The sequence below is a fragment of the Ranitomeya variabilis genome, chromosome 1, assembly GCF_051348905.1.
Source record: "Ranitomeya variabilis isolate aRanVar5 chromosome 1, aRanVar5.hap1, whole genome shotgun sequence".
Classification (NCBI taxonomy): domain Eukaryota; kingdom Metazoa; phylum Chordata; class Amphibia; order Anura; family Dendrobatidae; genus Ranitomeya; species Ranitomeya variabilis.
Window position 1 is genome coordinate 877,790,135 of NC_135232.1, and position 19,677 is coordinate 877,809,811.

At 41.5% G+C, this 19,677-nt stretch overlaps 1 protein-coding gene across 3 annotated transcripts in view; it reads right to left on the reverse strand.

Annotated features, from left to right (window-relative positions):
- The window catches only part of PPP3CA (protein phosphatase 3 catalytic subunit alpha), a 362,283-nt gene that overhangs the window by 145,654 nt on the left and 196,952 nt on the right, over window positions 1-19,677 (reverse strand). For all 3 annotated transcript variants that reach the window (XM_077277903.1, XM_077277913.1, XM_077277922.1), the window contains exon 2: window positions 13,921-14,121. In XM_077277903.1, coding sequence (XP_077134018.1) covers window positions 13,921-14,121 — 201 coding nt within the window. The remainder of the gene's footprint in view (window positions 1-13,920; window positions 14,122-19,677) is intronic.

Here is a 19,677-nt window from a genome sequence, read left to right on the forward strand (position 1 = left end):
GCAGATGTTGGATGATGGGAGCTGTAGTCCCATCAGCTGACGCCAGTGACTGGAGGTAAACTTCATACCTCCGATCATAGCTGAGCGCTCACGCTGTCTTTTGTCAATGTGGGAACTGCAGATCTCTGACTGGTGGGGTTGATTTCACTGCCGATCAGAAGCAGTGTTTGCCGCGCTGCCATGCACATGACTGTGTGGGAAACACTGGATGTTTGGGCCCCCCATCCAAGAGAATGGGGTCCAGGGTCAGGTCTGGGTACTGTTTTGCTACCCGAACCCGAACTTTTTGTAACTGTTCGGCCGAACCCGAACATCCAGGTGTCCGCCCATCTCTAGTCCCTAGTGCAAAGACCAAACTCCATGCGGCCAGTCCAGCAGCAAAACATGGTGATGTGAGCTATGGAGAAGAAGCGATTTTATCCAGCCTCCTAAGTGGTCGCAGAGTATGTTAGTTTTAGAACAAAAGCGTTAGCAGAAACCACACAACACTTTCAATTCAACCTTATATTTATATGTCTGATATAACAAGCAACAGAAGATATCTCCATCTTTCTCCTTAACAAAGCTGAAGGGAAAAATGATTTTTAGCTTTGTTGTGTAATTATTCCAAATATGCTGAATTCAATCCTGCTCATAATAAAAACGTCTGCTATCACGCAAAGTCTGTGACTTCACTAACTGAGCCTTTGTTTTAGAGTAGGGCATCAAATCGCCGTGGTACTTTCACAACTACAAGTGCTGCAATTGGCCAAAAACTACTGATGAAGAAGTGGTATACTTCGAAACGTGTTGACTAATAATTCGCTATTAAAACTCTTTGATCCTGGGATCCACTTCTGAATGCCTTCAATCCAAGATACCGGTATCATATCAGGTTTACACCCCGTGACTCCTTCTACCCATATAATTGGAAATTTAAAAAAATGTAGTCTTAGTATAAAAAAAATCCCTCCAAAGTGCTGGCGACTAGGTGTCACCTTCTGTCTAATCAGCTTTCCCATGATTGTTGTGTAATCCATCTCCAACAGTAGAAACATCAAGAAGAATTAGTGGGGGCATCGCTTTTTGTGAAACTTGAAGCACACATTATAGTGAGGGAGATTATCGTTTGGGCCTGGCAAGTTATTGGACAATGCATGATGGGAAGAAACAAAAAGGCGCTTGCAGTACAGATGGTTCTGTCAGAATGTTTATAAAGTAACAGTTACTGTGAATTGGGATAGATCCTTAACATATTAGAATGATATGTGTATTCAACTCTGAGCAAAGTCATTTATGATATATACCCCTTCCCGATATTCAACGTACATGTTCATCAAAGTGCAAAGAGAGTTCCTACATCATGTTATACAGGTACGACATGGTGATTATGCGGGCACAGGATCTGTGCCCACATAATCACTGGTGAGAGTTTGGCTTAAACTGCCATCAGTCAGGTGATTTTTTTGTAGTATACTAATAGTATCCTGAAATAGGGCTTGGGCAGCTCTTTCAGGATATACAACTTTTATTTCTGTACAGGGTCTCGTTATTTTGCCTATAAGCCCCGGAAAACGTTATTAAAGGGGGGTGATTTGAAATTTTATATTTAATTTTTTAATATTTTAAAAACATTTTTTTTTTTTACTTTTTGCATGCTTCAATAGACTCCATGGGAGGCTAGAAGCTGCAGTACTTTGATCACCTCTGCTACTTACAGGCGATGATAAGATCGCCTGTGTGTAGCCGAAATGCTCACTTGCTGTGAGCGCCGATCACGGGGCGACGCTCATAGCAATCTGGCAATGACAACCATAGAGGTCAGCTGCAGACCTCTGGTTGTCAAGCTGACCCATCGATGACCCGTGATCATGTGGCGGGATCACCGATGGGCGGGATTAGCGACTCGTGTCCTGTAAGCGTGAGTTAAATGCCGCTGTCAGAGATTGACAGTGGCATTTAAACTAGTTAACAGCTGCGGATGGATTGTGATTCCACCCGCAGCTGTTGCAGGCACATGTCGGCTGTATAGATCTGCTGTCATGTGCCTGGAAAGGTGCTGGCTCAGCGCCGGAGCCCGAACCTTACAGGGGGAGTCCGTCATGGACGTACTATTACACCACATGTTGGAAAAAGGTTAAAGCAAATCTGTCAGCATGATTTCACCTCCCAAACTATTTATGTTCACATGTATCTCTTTCAAATACAAGTCCAGTAACACCTTTACATGGCCAGTCCGCTCCTTCATTACAGAAAAAAACAGCGTTTGTATTTATTTTAAAATGAAGTCTCAGTCACTACAGCTCTATTACCCACCAAGCGGAGCCTGCTCCTGCTTGAATAAAATAGAGCTGGAGTGAGAGAGGCCACAGATGTAAAATTTACTCTTAAGCCTAATTTGCATATCTGTTCAAACGCTGATTTTTCTGTAACGGAGGTATGGACTAGCCTTGTAAGGGCATGTTTCCGTGGCCAGGATTGCATAAGGATTTGCTCAGGATTTGACGCAAGTAAAATCTGACCAAAGCTGCACCTGAGGTCACTGGCAGGTCACCTGCGTTTTTGAAGCGTTTTTACATGCGTTTTTTTCATGCGGATTTATGTGTGTTTTTGCAAACTAAATAAAGATATACAAAAAAAAAAAAAAGAATTGTGATGTCATTTCTTGTCCAACCTCTTCATTTACATACTCCATTGAAGAATATACACACACACAACTAGATAGATAGATAGATACGTTATATGGATACGATAGATAGATACGTATCTATCGTATCTATCTATCATATCTATCTATGGATCTATCTATCGTATTTATCTATGGTATCTATCTATCGATATATCTATCTATTATCTACAAATATATCGATCTATAAATATATCTATATATAGATATATCGATAGATATATTGATAGATAGATATTAGTTAGATAATAGATAATAGATAGATCGATAGATAGATACGATAGATGGATTACACAAGCGAGAAACTCGGACGAGTCTCACATCTTAATACCCGGCACTGCCACCGGCACTCGGGAGCAGAGCATGCAGCTGCACGCTCCGCTCCCGAGTGTCGGCGCCAGTGTCAGGTATTAAGATGCGAGACTCGTGCGAGTTTCTCGCATGTGATCCTGGCCTTAAATAAAGACACACACACAAAATCTGCGTTAGGCTGGGGTCACACTCGCGAGAAACTCACACAAGTCTCTCGCTTCAATACCCGGCACTGCCAACGACACTCGGGATCGGAGCGCGCGGCTGCATGTATTTCTATGCAGCTGTACGCTCTGGTCCCAAGTGCCCGCAGCAGTGCCCGGTATTGACCCCGGCCTTAAACACAATGTTTAATTAAAAAAAAAAAAATGGCATGGTTTCCCACGCAATTTTCTGCGCCAGAGAGGAAAGCCAGCGCCTGGGGGACTGATGTTTGTAGCCTGGGAAGGGGTTAATACCCATGGAGCTTCCCAGGCTATGAATATAAGCCCGCAGCTGTCTGCGTAGCCTTTACTGGCTATAAAAATAGGGGGACCCCCCCAAAAAAAATGACGTGGGGGTCCCCCTATATTTTATAGCCAGAAAGGCTATGCAGACAGCTGCGGGCTGATATTCATAGCCTAGAGAAAGGCCATGGATATTGTACCCCCCGGCTACAAATACCTGCCAGCAGCCGCCCGAGAAATGGCACATCTGTAAGATGCGCCAATTCCGGCACTTAGCCCCTCTCTTCCCACTCCCCTGTAGCGGTGGGATATGGGGTAATAAGGGGTTAATGTCACCTTGCTAATATAAGGTGACATTAAGCCCGGTTAATAATGGAGAGGCGTCAATAAGACAGCTATCCATTACTAATCCTATTGTAGTGAAAGTGTAAAAAAATAAATAAATAAAGACAGCCAGAAAAAAGTATTTTATTATTCTTAATTTCACCATACTTACCATACTTGAGCGGCTGCAAAATAAGTAAAAAACAATAAACCAACCGTATACTTACTTTCCGCCGTAGTCCAATTAATAACGAATGTCCCACGACAATCTCCCCTACAGAACAGTGACATCGGGTGATGTCACTGTTCTATAGACCTTCAGTGACACACTGACAGGAGACAATGGCTCCTGCTGTGTATCACTGAGGTTACCTTAGTTCAGGGTCTCACTTTATGGCAATGCTGCGTGGGAATTTTCTCACACAGCAGTGCCACAAGTGAGACTAGGGACTATTTCTCACAGGGGCAGAGGAATACATTGTGGGGAATACATTGTGGAAGGATACCTTCCATCACTGTATTCCTGGAGCGCGATCACATCAGCTGATGTGGCTGCTCTCCGGGACACTCGTTTTAATTGGATATCTGCGGATCAGGGAGTATAGTGTTTATTATTTTATTATTTGTTACAGGTGACAATGGCTACGAGGATCAAGGTGACAAGGTGATGGTGAGTATGTACTCTATGTTGCATGTTCTGTATGTTGCATGTTCTGTATGTTGCATGTTCTGTATGTTGCATGTTCTGTATGTTGCATGTTCTGTATGTTGCATGTTGTATGCTGCATGTCGCATAAGTTATCGCGAGAACTGCAGTGGACGCGGGACTTCCGGTGGCGGGGCGAGTAAGCCCACATGTAAATTAGGAGACATGAATAGTAAGCTGCGTTTACACACCTACTACGCATGTGACTAATCATTAGATGCGGTTTTACCGCATCTAATGATAATCTATGGGTAATTTACGGTGCGGCGACGGAGCGTCGCCACATTGTAAACAGACATGCTGCGTTCTGAAAACACGCGCCGCATGTCCGTTTACGTGGGTCTGCCGCCTGCGTGTTTTAACGCATAGTGGAGACGAGATTTCAGGAAATCCCCTCCACTATGCTGTAACACCTGGACGCTGCGGCTCTACGCAGCGTCAAACACGCAGCGTTTCCTGACCGTGAAAATATACCCTAAATGTTTTGCTGGACTTGTCTGTGAAAGAGCTACAGGCACATAAAAATAGTTTGCTAGGTGAAAACCTGCTGATCGATTCCCTTTAAACCCCCTATCACATATCACATTACTATGGCCTGCATTTTAGAATTGTCAGCAGTTTGGGAAATGCAGACTTTTATTACTGTTCTGAAGGCTACAAAGTTGTGGCTTTTGATATGAATCTCAAATTGACATGTGAGCTTGTATCTGAATGTAATGGAGACAGCCGTTGCCGATTATAAAGATATGATGTTACTAAGTAAACAAAAAACAAAAAAAAGACGTGTTCTACAATTTGATGTTTTTATGGTGTGTTTTTTGAGAGTGTAAATTTAATGTTCTGTTTTGTGCTTTATTTTCCATATAATTGGATGAGCTCAGCATTGAGTGCAAAATAATGAGATGAGTTGTGCTATTCTGATTTTATTTATTGTGAGCGCTGTTTAAGAGCCCAAGACTTTCTGAGCGAATGCAGATAATAAGTTTATTTATGGTAAACAATAGAAACCATAGTTTATTATATAGACTCATTTTGGGAAATCCAGTCATGGATACATGGGCAATATGTCATTGGTAAAGTAAGTGGTATTTGATTATTATAGACTGAAAAATCTGACACTAATTTAAACCGTATTATTTGTAAACCGCATAATTATGTATATACTCCATTCTGATCAAAGTCATTAAAGGTGTATCCTTTTAACCCCTTTCCATCAAAGTTAGTCTGTTTCCTGTCCAGGCCACTTTTTTCAAATCTGGCATGTCACTTTATATGGTAATGGATCTGGAATGATTCTATAAATCCCAGGGAATATAAAATAGTTTATTTCCTGCCCCATTGTATTTTTGTTAGTCCTAAACTTAACCCCTTAGTGACAGAGCCAATTTGGTACTTAATGACCGAGCCAATTTTTACAATTCTGACCACTGTCACTTTATGAGGTTATAACTCTGGAACGCTTTATCGGATCCCGCTGATTCTGAGATTGTTTTTTCGTGACATGTTGTACTTCAAGTTAGTGGTAACATTTCTTCGATATTACTTGCGATTATTTATGAAAAAAATGGAAATATGGCGAAAATTTTTAAAATTTTGCAATTTTCAAACTTTGTATTTTTATGCCCTTAAATCAGAGAGATATGTCACAAAAAATAGTTAATAAATAACATTTCTCACATGTCTACTTTACATCAGCACAATTTTGGAAACAATTTTTTTTTTTGTTAGGGAGTTATAAGGGTTAAAAGTTGACCAGCAATTTCTCATTTTAACAACACCATGTTTTTTTTAGGGACCACATCACCTTTGAAGTGATTTTGAGGGGTCTATATGATAGAAAATAACCAAGTGTGACACCATTCTAAAAACTGCACCCCTCAAGCTGCTCAAAACCACATTCAAGAAGTTTATTAACCCTTTACGTACTTCACAGGAACTAAAACAATGTGGAAGAAAAAAATGAACATTTAACTTTTTTTTGCAAACATTTTACTTCAGAACCATTTTTTTTTTAATTTTCACAAGTGTAAAAACAGAAATTTAACCACAAATTTTGTTGTGCAATTTTTCCTGAGTACGCCGATACCCCATATGTGGAGGTAAACCACTGTTTGGGCGCACCGCAGAGCTTGGAAGTGAAGGAGCACCGTTTGACTGTTTCAATGCAGAATTGGCTGGAATTGAGATCGGACGCCATGTCGCGTTTGGAGAGCCCCTAATGTGCCTAAACAGTGGAAACCCCCCACAAGTGACACCATTTTGGAAACTAGACCCCCCAAGGAACTTATCTAGATGTGTGGTGAGCACTTTGAACCCCCAAGTGCTTCACAGAAGTTTATAACGTAGAGCCGTGAAAATAAAAAATCGCATTTGTTTTCACAAAAATGATTTTTTCGCCCACAAATTCTTATTTTCACAAGGGTAACAGGAGAAATTAGACCACAAAAGTTGTTGTGCAATTTCTCCTGAGTACGTCGATACCCCATATGTGGAGGTAAACCACTGTTTGGGCGCACCACAGAGCTTGGAAGTGAAGGAGCACCGTTTGACTTTTTCAATGCAGAATTGGCTGGAATTGAGATCGGATGCCATGTCGCGTTTGGAGAGTCCCTGATGTGCCTAAACAGTGGAAACCCCCCACAAGTGATACCATTTTGGAAACTAGACCCCTTAAGGAACTTATCTAGATGTGTGGTGAGCATTTTGAACCCCCAAGTGCTTCACAGAAGTTTATAACGTAGAGCCGTGAAAATAAAAAATCTCATTTTTTCTACAAAAATGATCTTTTTGCCCCCAAATTTTTATTTTCACAAGGGTAACAGGAGAAAATGGACCCCAGAAGCTGTTGTACAATTTGTCTTGAGTATGCCGACACCCCATATGTGGGGGTAAACCACTGTTTGGGCGCATGGCTGAGCTCGGAAGCAAAGGAGCGCCATTTGACTTTTCAATGCAAAATTGACTGGAATTGAGATCGGACGCCATGTCGCGTTTGGAGAGCCCCTGATGTGCCTAAACAGCAGAAACCCCCCAAAAGTGACCCCATTTTGGAAACTAGACCCCCCATGGAACTTATCTAGATGTGTAGTGAGAACTTTGAATGCCCAAGTGCATCACAGAAGTTTATAATGCAGAGTCGTGAAAATAAAAAATATATATTTTTTAACAATAAAGATTTTTTAGCCCCCAAGTTTTTATTTTCACAAGGGTAACAAGAGAAATTGGACCCCAAAAGTTGTTGTCCAATTTGTCCTGAGTATGCTGGTACCCCATATGTGGGGGTAAACCACTGTTTGGGCGCACGGCAGAGCTCGGAAGGGAAGGAGCACCATTTTGGAATGCAGACTTTGATAGAATTGTCTGCGGGCGTTATGTTGCGTTTGCAGACCCCTAATGTACCTAAACAGTAGAAACCCCCAACAAGTGACCCCATTTTGGAAAATAGACCCCCCAAGGAACTTATCTAGATATGTGGTGAGAACTTTGAATGCCCAAGTGCTTCACAGAAGTTTATAATGCAGAGTAGTGAAAATAAAAAATATTTTTTTTCCCACAAAAAAGATTTTTTTAGCCCCCAAATTTTTATTTTCACAAGGGTAACAGGAGAAATTGGACCCCAAAAGTTGTTGTCCAATTTATCCCGAGTACACTGATGCCCCATATGTGGGGGTAAACCACTGTTTGGGCGCACGGCAGAGCTCAGAAGGGAGGGAGTACCATTTGACTTTTTTAGCGCAAAATTGGCTGTCGTGTTTGGAGACCCCCTGATGTACCTAAACAGTGGAAACCCCCCAATTCTAACTCCAACCCTAACCCCAACACACCCCTAACCCTAATCTCAACCCGATCCATAATCCTAATCACAACCCTAACGATAATCACAACCCTAACCCCAAAACAGCCCTAATCTCAACCCTAACCATAACCCTAATCAAAACCCTAAATCCAACACACCCCTAACCCTAATCCCAACCCTAACCCTAATCCCAACCCTAATCCCAAACGTAACACTAATCCCAACCCTAATCCAAACCCTAACCCTAATCCCAACTCTAACCCTAACTTTAGCCCCAACCCTAACTTTAGCCCCAACCCTAACCATAACTTTAGCCCCCGTCGTCACAAAAAAAGTTCAATGTAACCTTTTTTTTGTACGTCGCGTCCGCCATTTCCGCGCATGCGTGGCCGTAACTCTGCCCCCTCCTCCCCAGGACATAGACTGGGCAGCGGATGCGTTGAAAAACTGCATCCGCTGCCCACGTTGTGCACAATTTTCACAACGTGCGTCGGTACATCGGGCCGACGCATTGCGACCGCCCCGTACCGACGCAAGTGTGAAAGAAGCCTAAGGCTACTTTCACACTAGCGTCGTACTCGGCCCATCGCAGTGTGTCGGGCCGACGTACCGACGCTAGCGTTGTAAGCGCCGCACAACGGGTGCAGCGGATGCTGTTTTTTCAACGCATCCGCTGCCCCATTGTGAGGTGCGGGGAGGCGGGGGCGGAGTTCCGGCCACGCATGCGCGGTCGGAAATGGCGGACACGTCGCACAAAAAAGTTACATGTAGTTTTTTTTGTGTCGACGGTCCGCCAAAGCACGACGCATCCGTCGCACGACATGTGGCAATCCGTCGCAATGCGTCGCTAATGCAAGCCAATGGAGAAAAAAACGCATCCTGCAAGCACTTTTGCAGGATGCGTTTTTTCTCCAACGACGCATTGCGACGGAAGCCAAAAAACGCTAGTGTGAAAGTAGCCTAACCCTAACCCTAGCCCTAACCCTAACCCTAAATTTAGCCCCAACCCTAACTCTAACCCTAACCCTAACTCTAACCCTAACCCTAACCCTAATTTTAGCCCCAACTTGTTTTCTCCTGCCGGCCGGCAGATGGCAGCAGATGGCGGGCGCACTGCGCATGCGCCCGCCATGAAGAAAAAGCCGGCTGGCAGGAGAAGACAGAAGAGGACCCAGGGACCCCGGGTGAGTATGATAGGGTCCCCGAATCCCCCTATTTCTTTGTCCTCTGATGTGCGATCACATCAGAGGACAGAGAAATAACTGATCGCTTTTTTTTTTTTTTTTTTTTTGCGGTCGCCGGTAAACTGTTAATTACCGGCGATCGCAAAGCAGGGGTCGGTGCAAACCGACCCCGATCATGTTCTTTGGGGTCTCTGCTACCCCCGGCAGCCGAGACCCCAAAGATCTTCCGGGTGCCGGGCGGCGGGCGCACTGCGTGTGCGCCCGCCATTTTTTCCCGGAAAAAAGATGGCGGCGCCCATGGGGAGACACGAGGAGCACCGGGGGAGGTAGGTGAGTATTGGGGGGCTATTGGGGGCCATCGGGGACCACATTTCTCTGTCCTCCGATGTGCGATCACATCGGAGGACAGAGAAATTAAACGGCAAATCGCGTTTTTTTTTTTTTATGTTGCGACCGCCGGTAAACGGTTAATTACCGGCGATCGCAACTCTGGGGTCGGTAAAAACCACCCGAATCATGTTCTCTGGGGTCTCGACTACCCTCGGCAACCGAGACCCCAGAGAAAATCCGACTCTGGGGGGCGCTATTCACTTTTTCCACAGCGCCGTTAATTAACGGCGCTGTGGATTAAGTACCCTTAGCGGCCGCCGTTAAAAGGCGTATCGGCGGTCGTTAAGGGGTTAAGTTGCTTAAATTTGCTTTTACTTATGAAAATATTGTGAATTTGCTAATTTTTTTTTACAATTTTTGCCATTATTTAAGGAACTGTAAACTTTCTACAGTTACAGGTAATGCACTTGTTCTGCTGCATAATGTACAAATTGTACTGAATTCAATAAATTTAGTGATCCGTGTACTGGCTAGTTTATCAAAAAATTTGTAATTATTGTTTTATGTATTCAGCATTATCTCCTAATATGTGTGACAAATTTGTTACATTATACTAGATATAGATAGCTGTAAATGCAGCTGCAGGTAAAGTCTTTCCTCGATACTGATGAATAAACAGAGGTCGTTAGGGATGAATCTGCAGTAGAAACTGGATGTAGCTTACAATGGAATTTCGAGAACAGCAGGGTTAAACAAGGTCATAAAACAATAATAATAAAAAAAAAATATGAAATATACACATATTTGGTATCGCTGCATTCAGAATCACCCGATCTATAAATATAAAAAAATAATTACCCCGATCGCTAAATGGCGTAACAAGAAAAAAATTTAAAACGCCAGAATTACATTTTTCTTGGCTGCCACTACATTTCAATAAAATGCAACGTGTGATTAAAAAATTGTATCTACACCAAAATGGTAGCAATAAAAACAGCAGCTCGGCACGCAAAACATGAGCTCTTAACCAGCCCCAGGTCACGAAAAATGGAGACGTTACAGGTCTCAGAAAATCATGTTTTGAACTTGTAATGATCTGGGGAATCATAATGGAAGGTTAGGATTAGCATTTAGTGAACATGGGGTATTGCACTTATTTTGCAATTTCACTTACCTTTGAATTTGTTTTCACATTTTCCAGTACATGATATGTTAAAACCAATGGTGTCATTCAAAAGTACAACTTGTCCCACAAAAAACAAGCCCTCACATGGCTATATTGACGCAAAAATAAAAAAGTTATGGCTCTGGGAAGAAGGGGAGCAAAAAACGGAAATTCAAAAACTGAAGTACCCCTGGTCATTAAGGGGTTATTATAAAGCACCATAGAGAAGATTGGTGGGGACAGAAGAAACTATACACAATACAATAATGTTAATTAAACTGGATGATTTCGGAATTGCTAGTTTTAGGCTACATCTATTATTGAGGAAATTGTGCAAAATTAGCAAAACACGTCTTCTTTCTGTGAAAAACAGCAGTACACCTGTCTACAGGTTGTGTAAGGTGTTATTGCTAAGATCCATTAAATTTAATTGGAAAGGAACTGTAATACCACACACAGACCTGTAAACAGGAGTGCCATTGTTTTTGAAGAAAGAAGCCATATTTTTCTAATCCTACATAATCCCTTAACACCCAACAAGAACATTAATGTTTGAATAATGGCAAAAATAAAAACACCAAATATCCAATTTCCATTTAACTGTTTCTCACTAGAAATGAAAAGAGTGACTACATGTTAGTTTGTCAGATTAATAATGTCCCGATTTTTGGCAGTCCCATAGACACTCAATGATCGGAGGTCGGTGCACTCCATTCCATCCAAGATTGGGGCTCAGTAGAGTCTGGCCGTCCAGAGCCCTGTTGTCTGGAGAACTGGGGGTGCCAACGGTCCGACCCCAGAAACCAGTAGTTATCCCTATGGAAAGGGGATTACTTATTATCTTGGGGATTACCCAAGACAACTAGGTATGTAGGTCAAATGCATTATCTTATAAAAATAAGAAAAGGGTCAGAGGATTAAAATCCTTTACACTAAAATGATTTCTTTAGGAATAACATTTTAGAATTTGCAAAGTTTCCTCTATATTCTGTTGGGTTCATGAATAACTCCTAGGTAATGGTATTTCATTTATATATGGATACATTTTGTGAAGCTACAGTAAAATATCTACTTGAAAGCAAAGATACAAAATTACGGTACTTCTTTGTGTTTCCGTAGAAAAACCACAACATGAAAAAGAAAAAGAAATCAGCGAGCAGCGTGACTTTTCAACAGTACAGGATGCCAAATTTAAAAATGACCTTTAGTAAAAGATACACTTGGAATATTGGTGCAATCATTCACAGAATATCTCCATTTAAATGATAAAATATTCATGTTCTCCAAGAATAGTATTGGCCAACACAATGTATATCAAGAAAAAGGAGTGAAAATATAGGCTACAGTCAATTATTCATATTTTTTCTTTTTTTTTTCTTTTATCGTATTCGTTGCTGTGTTTTGTGCCTCAAAATGAAGTAAAGAAAATATAAGGAAATTTGTTCAAAAAAAAATTGGGGTGTACATAACATGAAACCACTACAAAGGGGGACTGTAGCAATTTTGCACTAAAAATGTGCACCTAATTGAAAAGTTGCAAATGATAAATCAGGTGAAAAGATCTGTAAAACATAAGCCATTCCCACAATGGCCAACTAAAACATAACAGACAAACAAAAAAGTGACTTTATAAAAAAGGAACAAATTAAAAAAAGAATTAAGAGCAAATGAAAAGCAGGTATAAGACACAAAAATATCAACAAAAAAGGCACAAATGCATTAATGAATGGGGCCCATAGTCTCCAAACTTGATGGACCTATGTCTTTGACCTAGAAAGGTTGAACTTGATGGACCTACCGCTATGTTTTCTTTGAACCTAAATAACTATGCAAGATCTACATGTCCCAGCAGAAAAAGCTTTCAATCTGTCATATGCTTTGTCTCTTTTGGAAGCTCACCCCGCTTCAGTTGGCCATGTAACCAAGTCAAATGAGTATGTTTATAGGGTAGCAAGTGAAGAAATCTGCTGGCAAGACAATCATTTCCATTTGTGCATATTATGTATGTTACATCTTCCTGTTTACATAGCCTCATGGTGTTAAAAAGCAAAATCAAACTCGATGACTACATGGGTTTCACAAAGGATTAATGAGTAGTTAGGTGCAATGCGAGGAAAGACTGGTTAAGAGCAAAAAGACAACGTATGACACCACACATACGCTTTTTATACCTTTTGGCTAAACAAGCTTTCAACGGACACCTCCTCTACTAGACACTACATATACATGGACACCTGGTTCAGCCGAGAATGTATGGGTTTGATAGGGAAAAGGGAATACGCTTCTGCCAGACACCTTTGGTGAAAGCTTATCCACTGAAAATTGGGGGTGTTTGGACAACATTGCAAGGACAACTTTAACTATTATGAAAAATTGAAAAATGTAATATTGTATGTAGACAACTTGAGATGACAAAGATGTCATACATGGGGGACTGTTTACCTGTATACTAGAATCCAACGCTTTTTTGCACTGAAGTATAGAAAATTTCACAAAACTGAGTAATGCCAGACATTCAGAACATTGGCAGTCCAAGTGCTGAGGCCCCCAGTGCTCACTACAAAAGATGGGCACAAGCATCCAACCAAGCGTTGCTTTCCTCAGAGATTAAAGATTGAGTTATTTCTTGTTCATCTACTATAAAGAAGTATTGTCAAGTAATGAATGGACAGACCCAAAATGGCAAAGTAAACAGACCAAACTGTTGAACATTTTATGGAAGTCTCTCCATTATAGCATCATTATTTCTCTGGCAAATAGTAGAAATAAGAATAAAATACAGTCTGCCACATTTTGGTCCTAGTTCAGAGCTTTCTATAAACTTAATCTTTATTGTACCCTTTCTGTACACCTACTTCATGTTCACTGAACTGTTAATAAAAACTTTTTTAACCTAAACTGTTGAAAGTTGACTACTGAAATACCAGGCTAGAGGTCATCCAGCAGAAGATGAAACAGATAATGCCAGCTCTATTCTCTTCTAGTCACTCACCTGTGACTGGCGCATCAATGTCCAGCAAATTTTTTTCCAAGCGAAGAATTGAAGCTCCTTCTGTGATTATTCGAAGGGCAACACTTTCTTCGAGTCTTCCTTCTTTCATTAAGTGGGCTTTTAATATGTCTACCCGAGGCTTGCCATCATTATCGAATACTTCTTTTGCAGTAAGCCGATGATTTGGCGGAAACGGTACAGCTAGAAGACAAAAACAGGACAAACAAGTTGTTACTTTAAACTGCACAATGTGATAGACATTTTTTTTTTTTAGACATTTAGTCCACCAGGTATTAAGGATTAAGCTGAAATCAATGCCAATAGCCTGCATTCCAGTAATGTAGACTTATACAAGATAACTTTATCTGCTAGGATACTGTCTGCTTAATCGGGCGTAACTGATTGACACCCCGCGGTTAATGTAAGGCTTGGTTCACACTACATTTGGTTTATATGTGCAAAGTATACATTGGTAATTTCACTGTAACATCTGTGCTGTTCCGTGTTTCCTCTGTTTCTGCTTTGGCCGCTGGGCAGCGGCACACTTTTATTGCTTATGATGCGTTACAGCGACAGTAATATATTTTTCCTGGGACTTTTGGTGCTGCTATCATGAGCTACAGGGTTGATTTTGGTCTAAGTTTTGATCACTCCTTCCTGAGAGCCCTGGGTGTAGCAGTCAGCTATTTAAACCCCTGTAGCTCGGATGTCCACTGCCAGTCAATAGCTTTGCCGTCTTAGTATAGTCCTCTGTGCTGTGCTCAGCCTGATATTTGACTACCCGGATTACGATTTTGTCTCAGACATTACCTCCTGGAATTGACCCTGCTTGGCAACCCTTCCTGAATATGGTTCACTCCTCCAGACGGTAGCCCTCCTGTGGAAGCAACCCAGTGGACCATGTTGTAGGACAAGATTCATGCACAGGGATTAAAGAATCAAGGTTGGGGTTCCTCTGGAAGTTATCAGACGGAGTGGCTTGTGCCAAGAATGCTCAAAGTAGCCTTTTTGAACCTGTGGCCTCTGACAGATGTCATATCTACAGACTTAACCATTTAAAGATGAACCTGTTTGCCAAAAGTGTCTATTTTGCTATATGTTTGGGTGGTATAAATCAGATTAAATGTTTTATCATCTGTTGAGTGCCACACTTACTGAAACAAGGGAGACACGAGGAACAGTGTATTGTTATGGAGTCCTAAAAATGTAACACACAGGAGGATCAGGGTGCGTAAAACATGCCCACCTTCAATCAAACAAACCATTTTCACGGTAGACAATATCTCCGTCCAACCTTGTTCGAAGAACTGGATGCACTTTAGGTTAACATGATATTTATGCGAGTCTCAAGTGGCCCTTAGTCCTAAGAGCTTATATTTCATGTTGTAGGAAAGTTTCAGATCATAGCAGATTGCAGAACGTAAATGAAATGAATTGCTCGCGCAGCACAACACAGGTCTATTAGTGAAAAACGTGCTTTGTTACATAAAAAGGCAAGTAATAACATAAAAAAAGACACAAAGGTGGAAAGCACGTAAGCCTGGATATTCTTCTGACATTTTAAAGCTAGCCTAGTGGTTTAATGTACAGTTATGTACACAAAGTCATGTAGAACCTACATGAGCAATAGAGAGCTACTGCTGAATCTACAAAAAACATTTCATGTAGACACATGAAAGTTATTTGAGAATCTGCGTTTAGGCTTGTCCCTCTTAATAAGGTTCCACAGATCATGAACAGGAGGGATAAAGATCTAGGAAGCTGAAGCATCACAGCACGGTTCAACAAGATAATCATCCTAATTCCCACTTCAAATGCCTGGCCTCACAATATCAGATGTGTTTGTGGATGTCATATCAACATAAGACCTGAGCTTAGGCGTGACCTTAGCTTTAATTGGACTGTCAAAGATCATGTCACCTTAATTAGTAATTTCTCTAGTCTTATGCACTCCAAGAAGTGACTATTTGCTGAATACTACACTATTTCTACGACTTCAGATGTACTATGTATTCAGCTAATGATAGTCACCATGATCTGTTTATCCACATGGCACGAAACCACAATGTACACATCTTATCTAGAGACACAATACACCTTGGTGCTTCATGGTTTGCCAAGAGTAATATTATCAACACAGTTTTATCTTGAGGACACTTTTATAAAATGTTGTTTACGTACTTCGATCAGGCTAGGTCAAATTATTAGCACATAAAAAAGTAAGGAAAGAGACTGTAGCACCAAGTTCTCTCTGTGCCGTACATAATGTGAAAAGGCGTCTATTTATTTAGTAAAGTGGAAGAAGTGTCCTTCAATATAAAAAAACATAGATACAGTACAAAGCGCATATGAGAACTGGTTGTATCTTCACCCTAGCTATTTGTATGCCACGGTTATACCAAAAACTCAAAATGAAAGAATAAATAATTAGTTTAAAAATTGAATTTAAGAAAATAATTTCAAGATTCAAAGAAAAAGAACCTTAAAAGAACGCACATCAGTTGTCCACCCAGCCACGGGTTAGGAAGTTTCTTCCATATGGTCAACTAGCTGTTTCCAGCCAGCTAACGCTCGGCACGCTCAGGAGCCTCATGTGGTAATGTGTGGGGACGGAGCCTCGTGTGGTAATGTAGGGGGGCGGGATTATGTGTGGTGATGTGGTGGGGGGCGGGATTATCTGTGGCAATGTGGGGGGTGGGATTATGTGGTGATGTGGTGGGGGGCGGGATTATGTGTGGTGATGTGGTGGGAGGCGGGATTGTGTGAGATAATGTGGTGGGGGGCGGGATTGTGTGAGATAATGGGGTGGGGGGCGGGATTATGTGTGGTGATGTGTTGAGGGTGCGGGATTATGTGTGGTGATGTGGTGGGGCGGGATTATGTGTGATGTGGTGGGGGGGCGAGATTATGTGTGGTGATGTGGTGGGGGGTGGGATTATGTGTGGTGATCTGGTGGGAGGGCGGGATCGTGTGTGGTGATGCGGTGGGGGGGCGGGATTATCTGTGGCAATGTGGGGGGTGGGATTGTGTGGTGATGTGGTGGGGGGCGGGATTATGTGTGATGTGGTGGGGGGCGGGATTATGTGTGGTGATGTGGTGGGGGCGGGATTATGTGTGATAATGGGGTGGGGGCGGGATTATGTGTGGTGATGTGTTGAGGGTGCGGGATTATGTGTGGTGATGTGGTGGGGCGGGATTATATGTGGTGATGTGGTGGGGGGGCGAGATTATGTGTGGTGATGTGGTGGGGGGCGGGATTATGTGTGGTGATGTGGTGGGGGGCGGGATTATGTGTGGTGATGTGGTGGGGGGCGGGATTGTGTGTGGTGATGCGGTGGGGGGGCGGGATTATGTGTGGTGATGCGGTGGGGAGCGGGATTATGTGTGGTAATGTGGTGGGGACGGGATTGTGTGTGGTGATGTGGTGGGGGCGGAGCTACTGTGCAGGGGCAGGATTAGCGAGTAATCACGATGCTATATATATATATATATATATATATATATATATATATATATATATATATATATATATATATATATATATATACTTTGTAACTGGTGTATTTAACAAAAACAAGCTTTGAAATTATGTCCTATGGATAAAAAAAAACAACTCGCCTGTATCTGATCTCTATATTTATAAAAAACAAAACACACAAACAAATAAATATAATATCCACCCTCCCAAACCCCCCTCCTCCCACATACTTTTTTTGAGGGGGTGTGCTTCTAAAATTGCTTCTGCTCCTTGGATCTCAAAGTTAAGGAAAGCAAACTAGTTCTTTTGAGAATTGCATTACAAATTAACGGAAGCTTTGTTTGTAAAAGAAAAAAAAAACAGCCAGTATGGAAAGATTTTTTTAAGTTTTTAGAATCGCAATCTGTTACGTCATCAGTGGTTACCGTACTTTTATTATATTTATTAATTTTTTTTCAAACCCATAAAGAATCCTAGCAGTACACATAATGTAAGCAAAGTACAAACTAAATGCAGTGTAATGCAAATATACCAAATTTATTTATTTTTTCAAAACACCTAACTACTCACATTAGGCATTTACTACATACCGGTAATTACAGTCTATATAATATATTTTGACTGGAAAAAAAAGTTACAGTACTGCACATTGTACTGTAGCCATATAGTTTTATGGGCAGATTAAATCAAGTGTCTCTTTTTAATGTCCCTTATAGCTCAACATGTGTCCACCTACCTATCTTGTTTTGACTTATTCAAAACTGTGATTTTCAGAGCTTTTCAGCCATCGTAAAATGAAATGAATAATGGATGGCAGGAAAAACCATTTGGTGAAATGTGAAACCACCTTGGCAGTGACATTGAATCTGGCGGCTGTAGTGTTGGGGGAAACCACTTGACAATGGCGAGCAAATAATAACAAATGTTCATAAAAAAAATTATACATAGATAGGCAAAAACGGTGCAAGCCTAATGTAATTAAGTTTGACAGCACGGAAACTGACATCAAAGTACTCAAAATAAACAGAGGCTTTTATTGAACAGTGGGGAAAATTAGTATTTTGTGAGACAGAATTTTAAAAGAAAACAAAAAAAACCCTGAAAATCACATTGTATGATTTTTACATGATTAAATCTGCATTTCTTGCGTAAAATAAGAATTTGATACACTATAAAAAGAGCTTAATATTTGGTACAGACACCTTTGTTTGCAATTGTAGAGGTCAGGTATTTCCTGTAATTTTTAACCAAGTTTGAACACACTGCAGCAGGGATCCTGGCCCACTCCTCCATACAGATCTTCTCCAGATCTTTCAGGTTTCAGGGCTGTCTCTGGGCAACATTGAGTTTCAGCTACCTCCGAATATTATCTATTGGGTTCAGCTCTGAAGACTGGCTAAGCCACTTACAGGACCTTGAAATACTTCTTATGGAGCCACTCCTTAGTTGCCCTGGCTGTGTGTTTTGGGTCATTGTCAGTCTGGAAGACCCAGCCACAACCTTTAATCTGCCTTCAATGCTCTGTAAGGCAACTACCGGACACATAGTTGATGGGAGGTATGTATTACAGAGGTGGTTTTCATCTGTGATATAATCTTGGAGTATTGCTCTAGTGCATAGCATTAAGAGGATTGCTCGGTGTATCTGGGCCAGGACTTACAGGCAGCATGAGATGGGCAGGTCTGGATGCCCACACACCTCACGTCTGGGTGTGGTTAACATGTTAAAATGGAGTCCGTTTTTGGCACATGGTTGTGTTTGGAGCGAGAAGGCCTCCTATGAGGTATATCCAGACTGAATGGTGCACTGGATGCTGTCCAACCTATGTGACCAGGACTTGCTCTCAAGAGACTTTATCAAAGGAACAGCTTACTTTGTTTTGCCTGCACTGGAGGCTGTTTATTTTTCCTTTGCTTTTGGCTGGTTTATGAAACAGCAGTAGACCAACATGGATATTTAATTGGAAATGGAAATGCACTGCAATGTGAGAAACATCTCTAAACCTCTTACTGAGGGACGAGGTTGTTGTCATTAATCTTGAGATACATGACCCCATCTACCCTCCCTTCAATAAGGAGTTGTCCTGTTCCCTTTGCAGGAAAGCACCCCCAAAAGTATGATGTTTTCCTCACCATGCTTCACAGTTAGGAAGGTGTTCTTGGGGTTGTATTCATCCTTCTTCCTTCAAACATGGCGAGTGGAGTTGATACCAAAAATTCTATTTTGGTCTCATATGTCCATATGACTTACTCCCATGCCTCCTCTGGATCATCCAAATA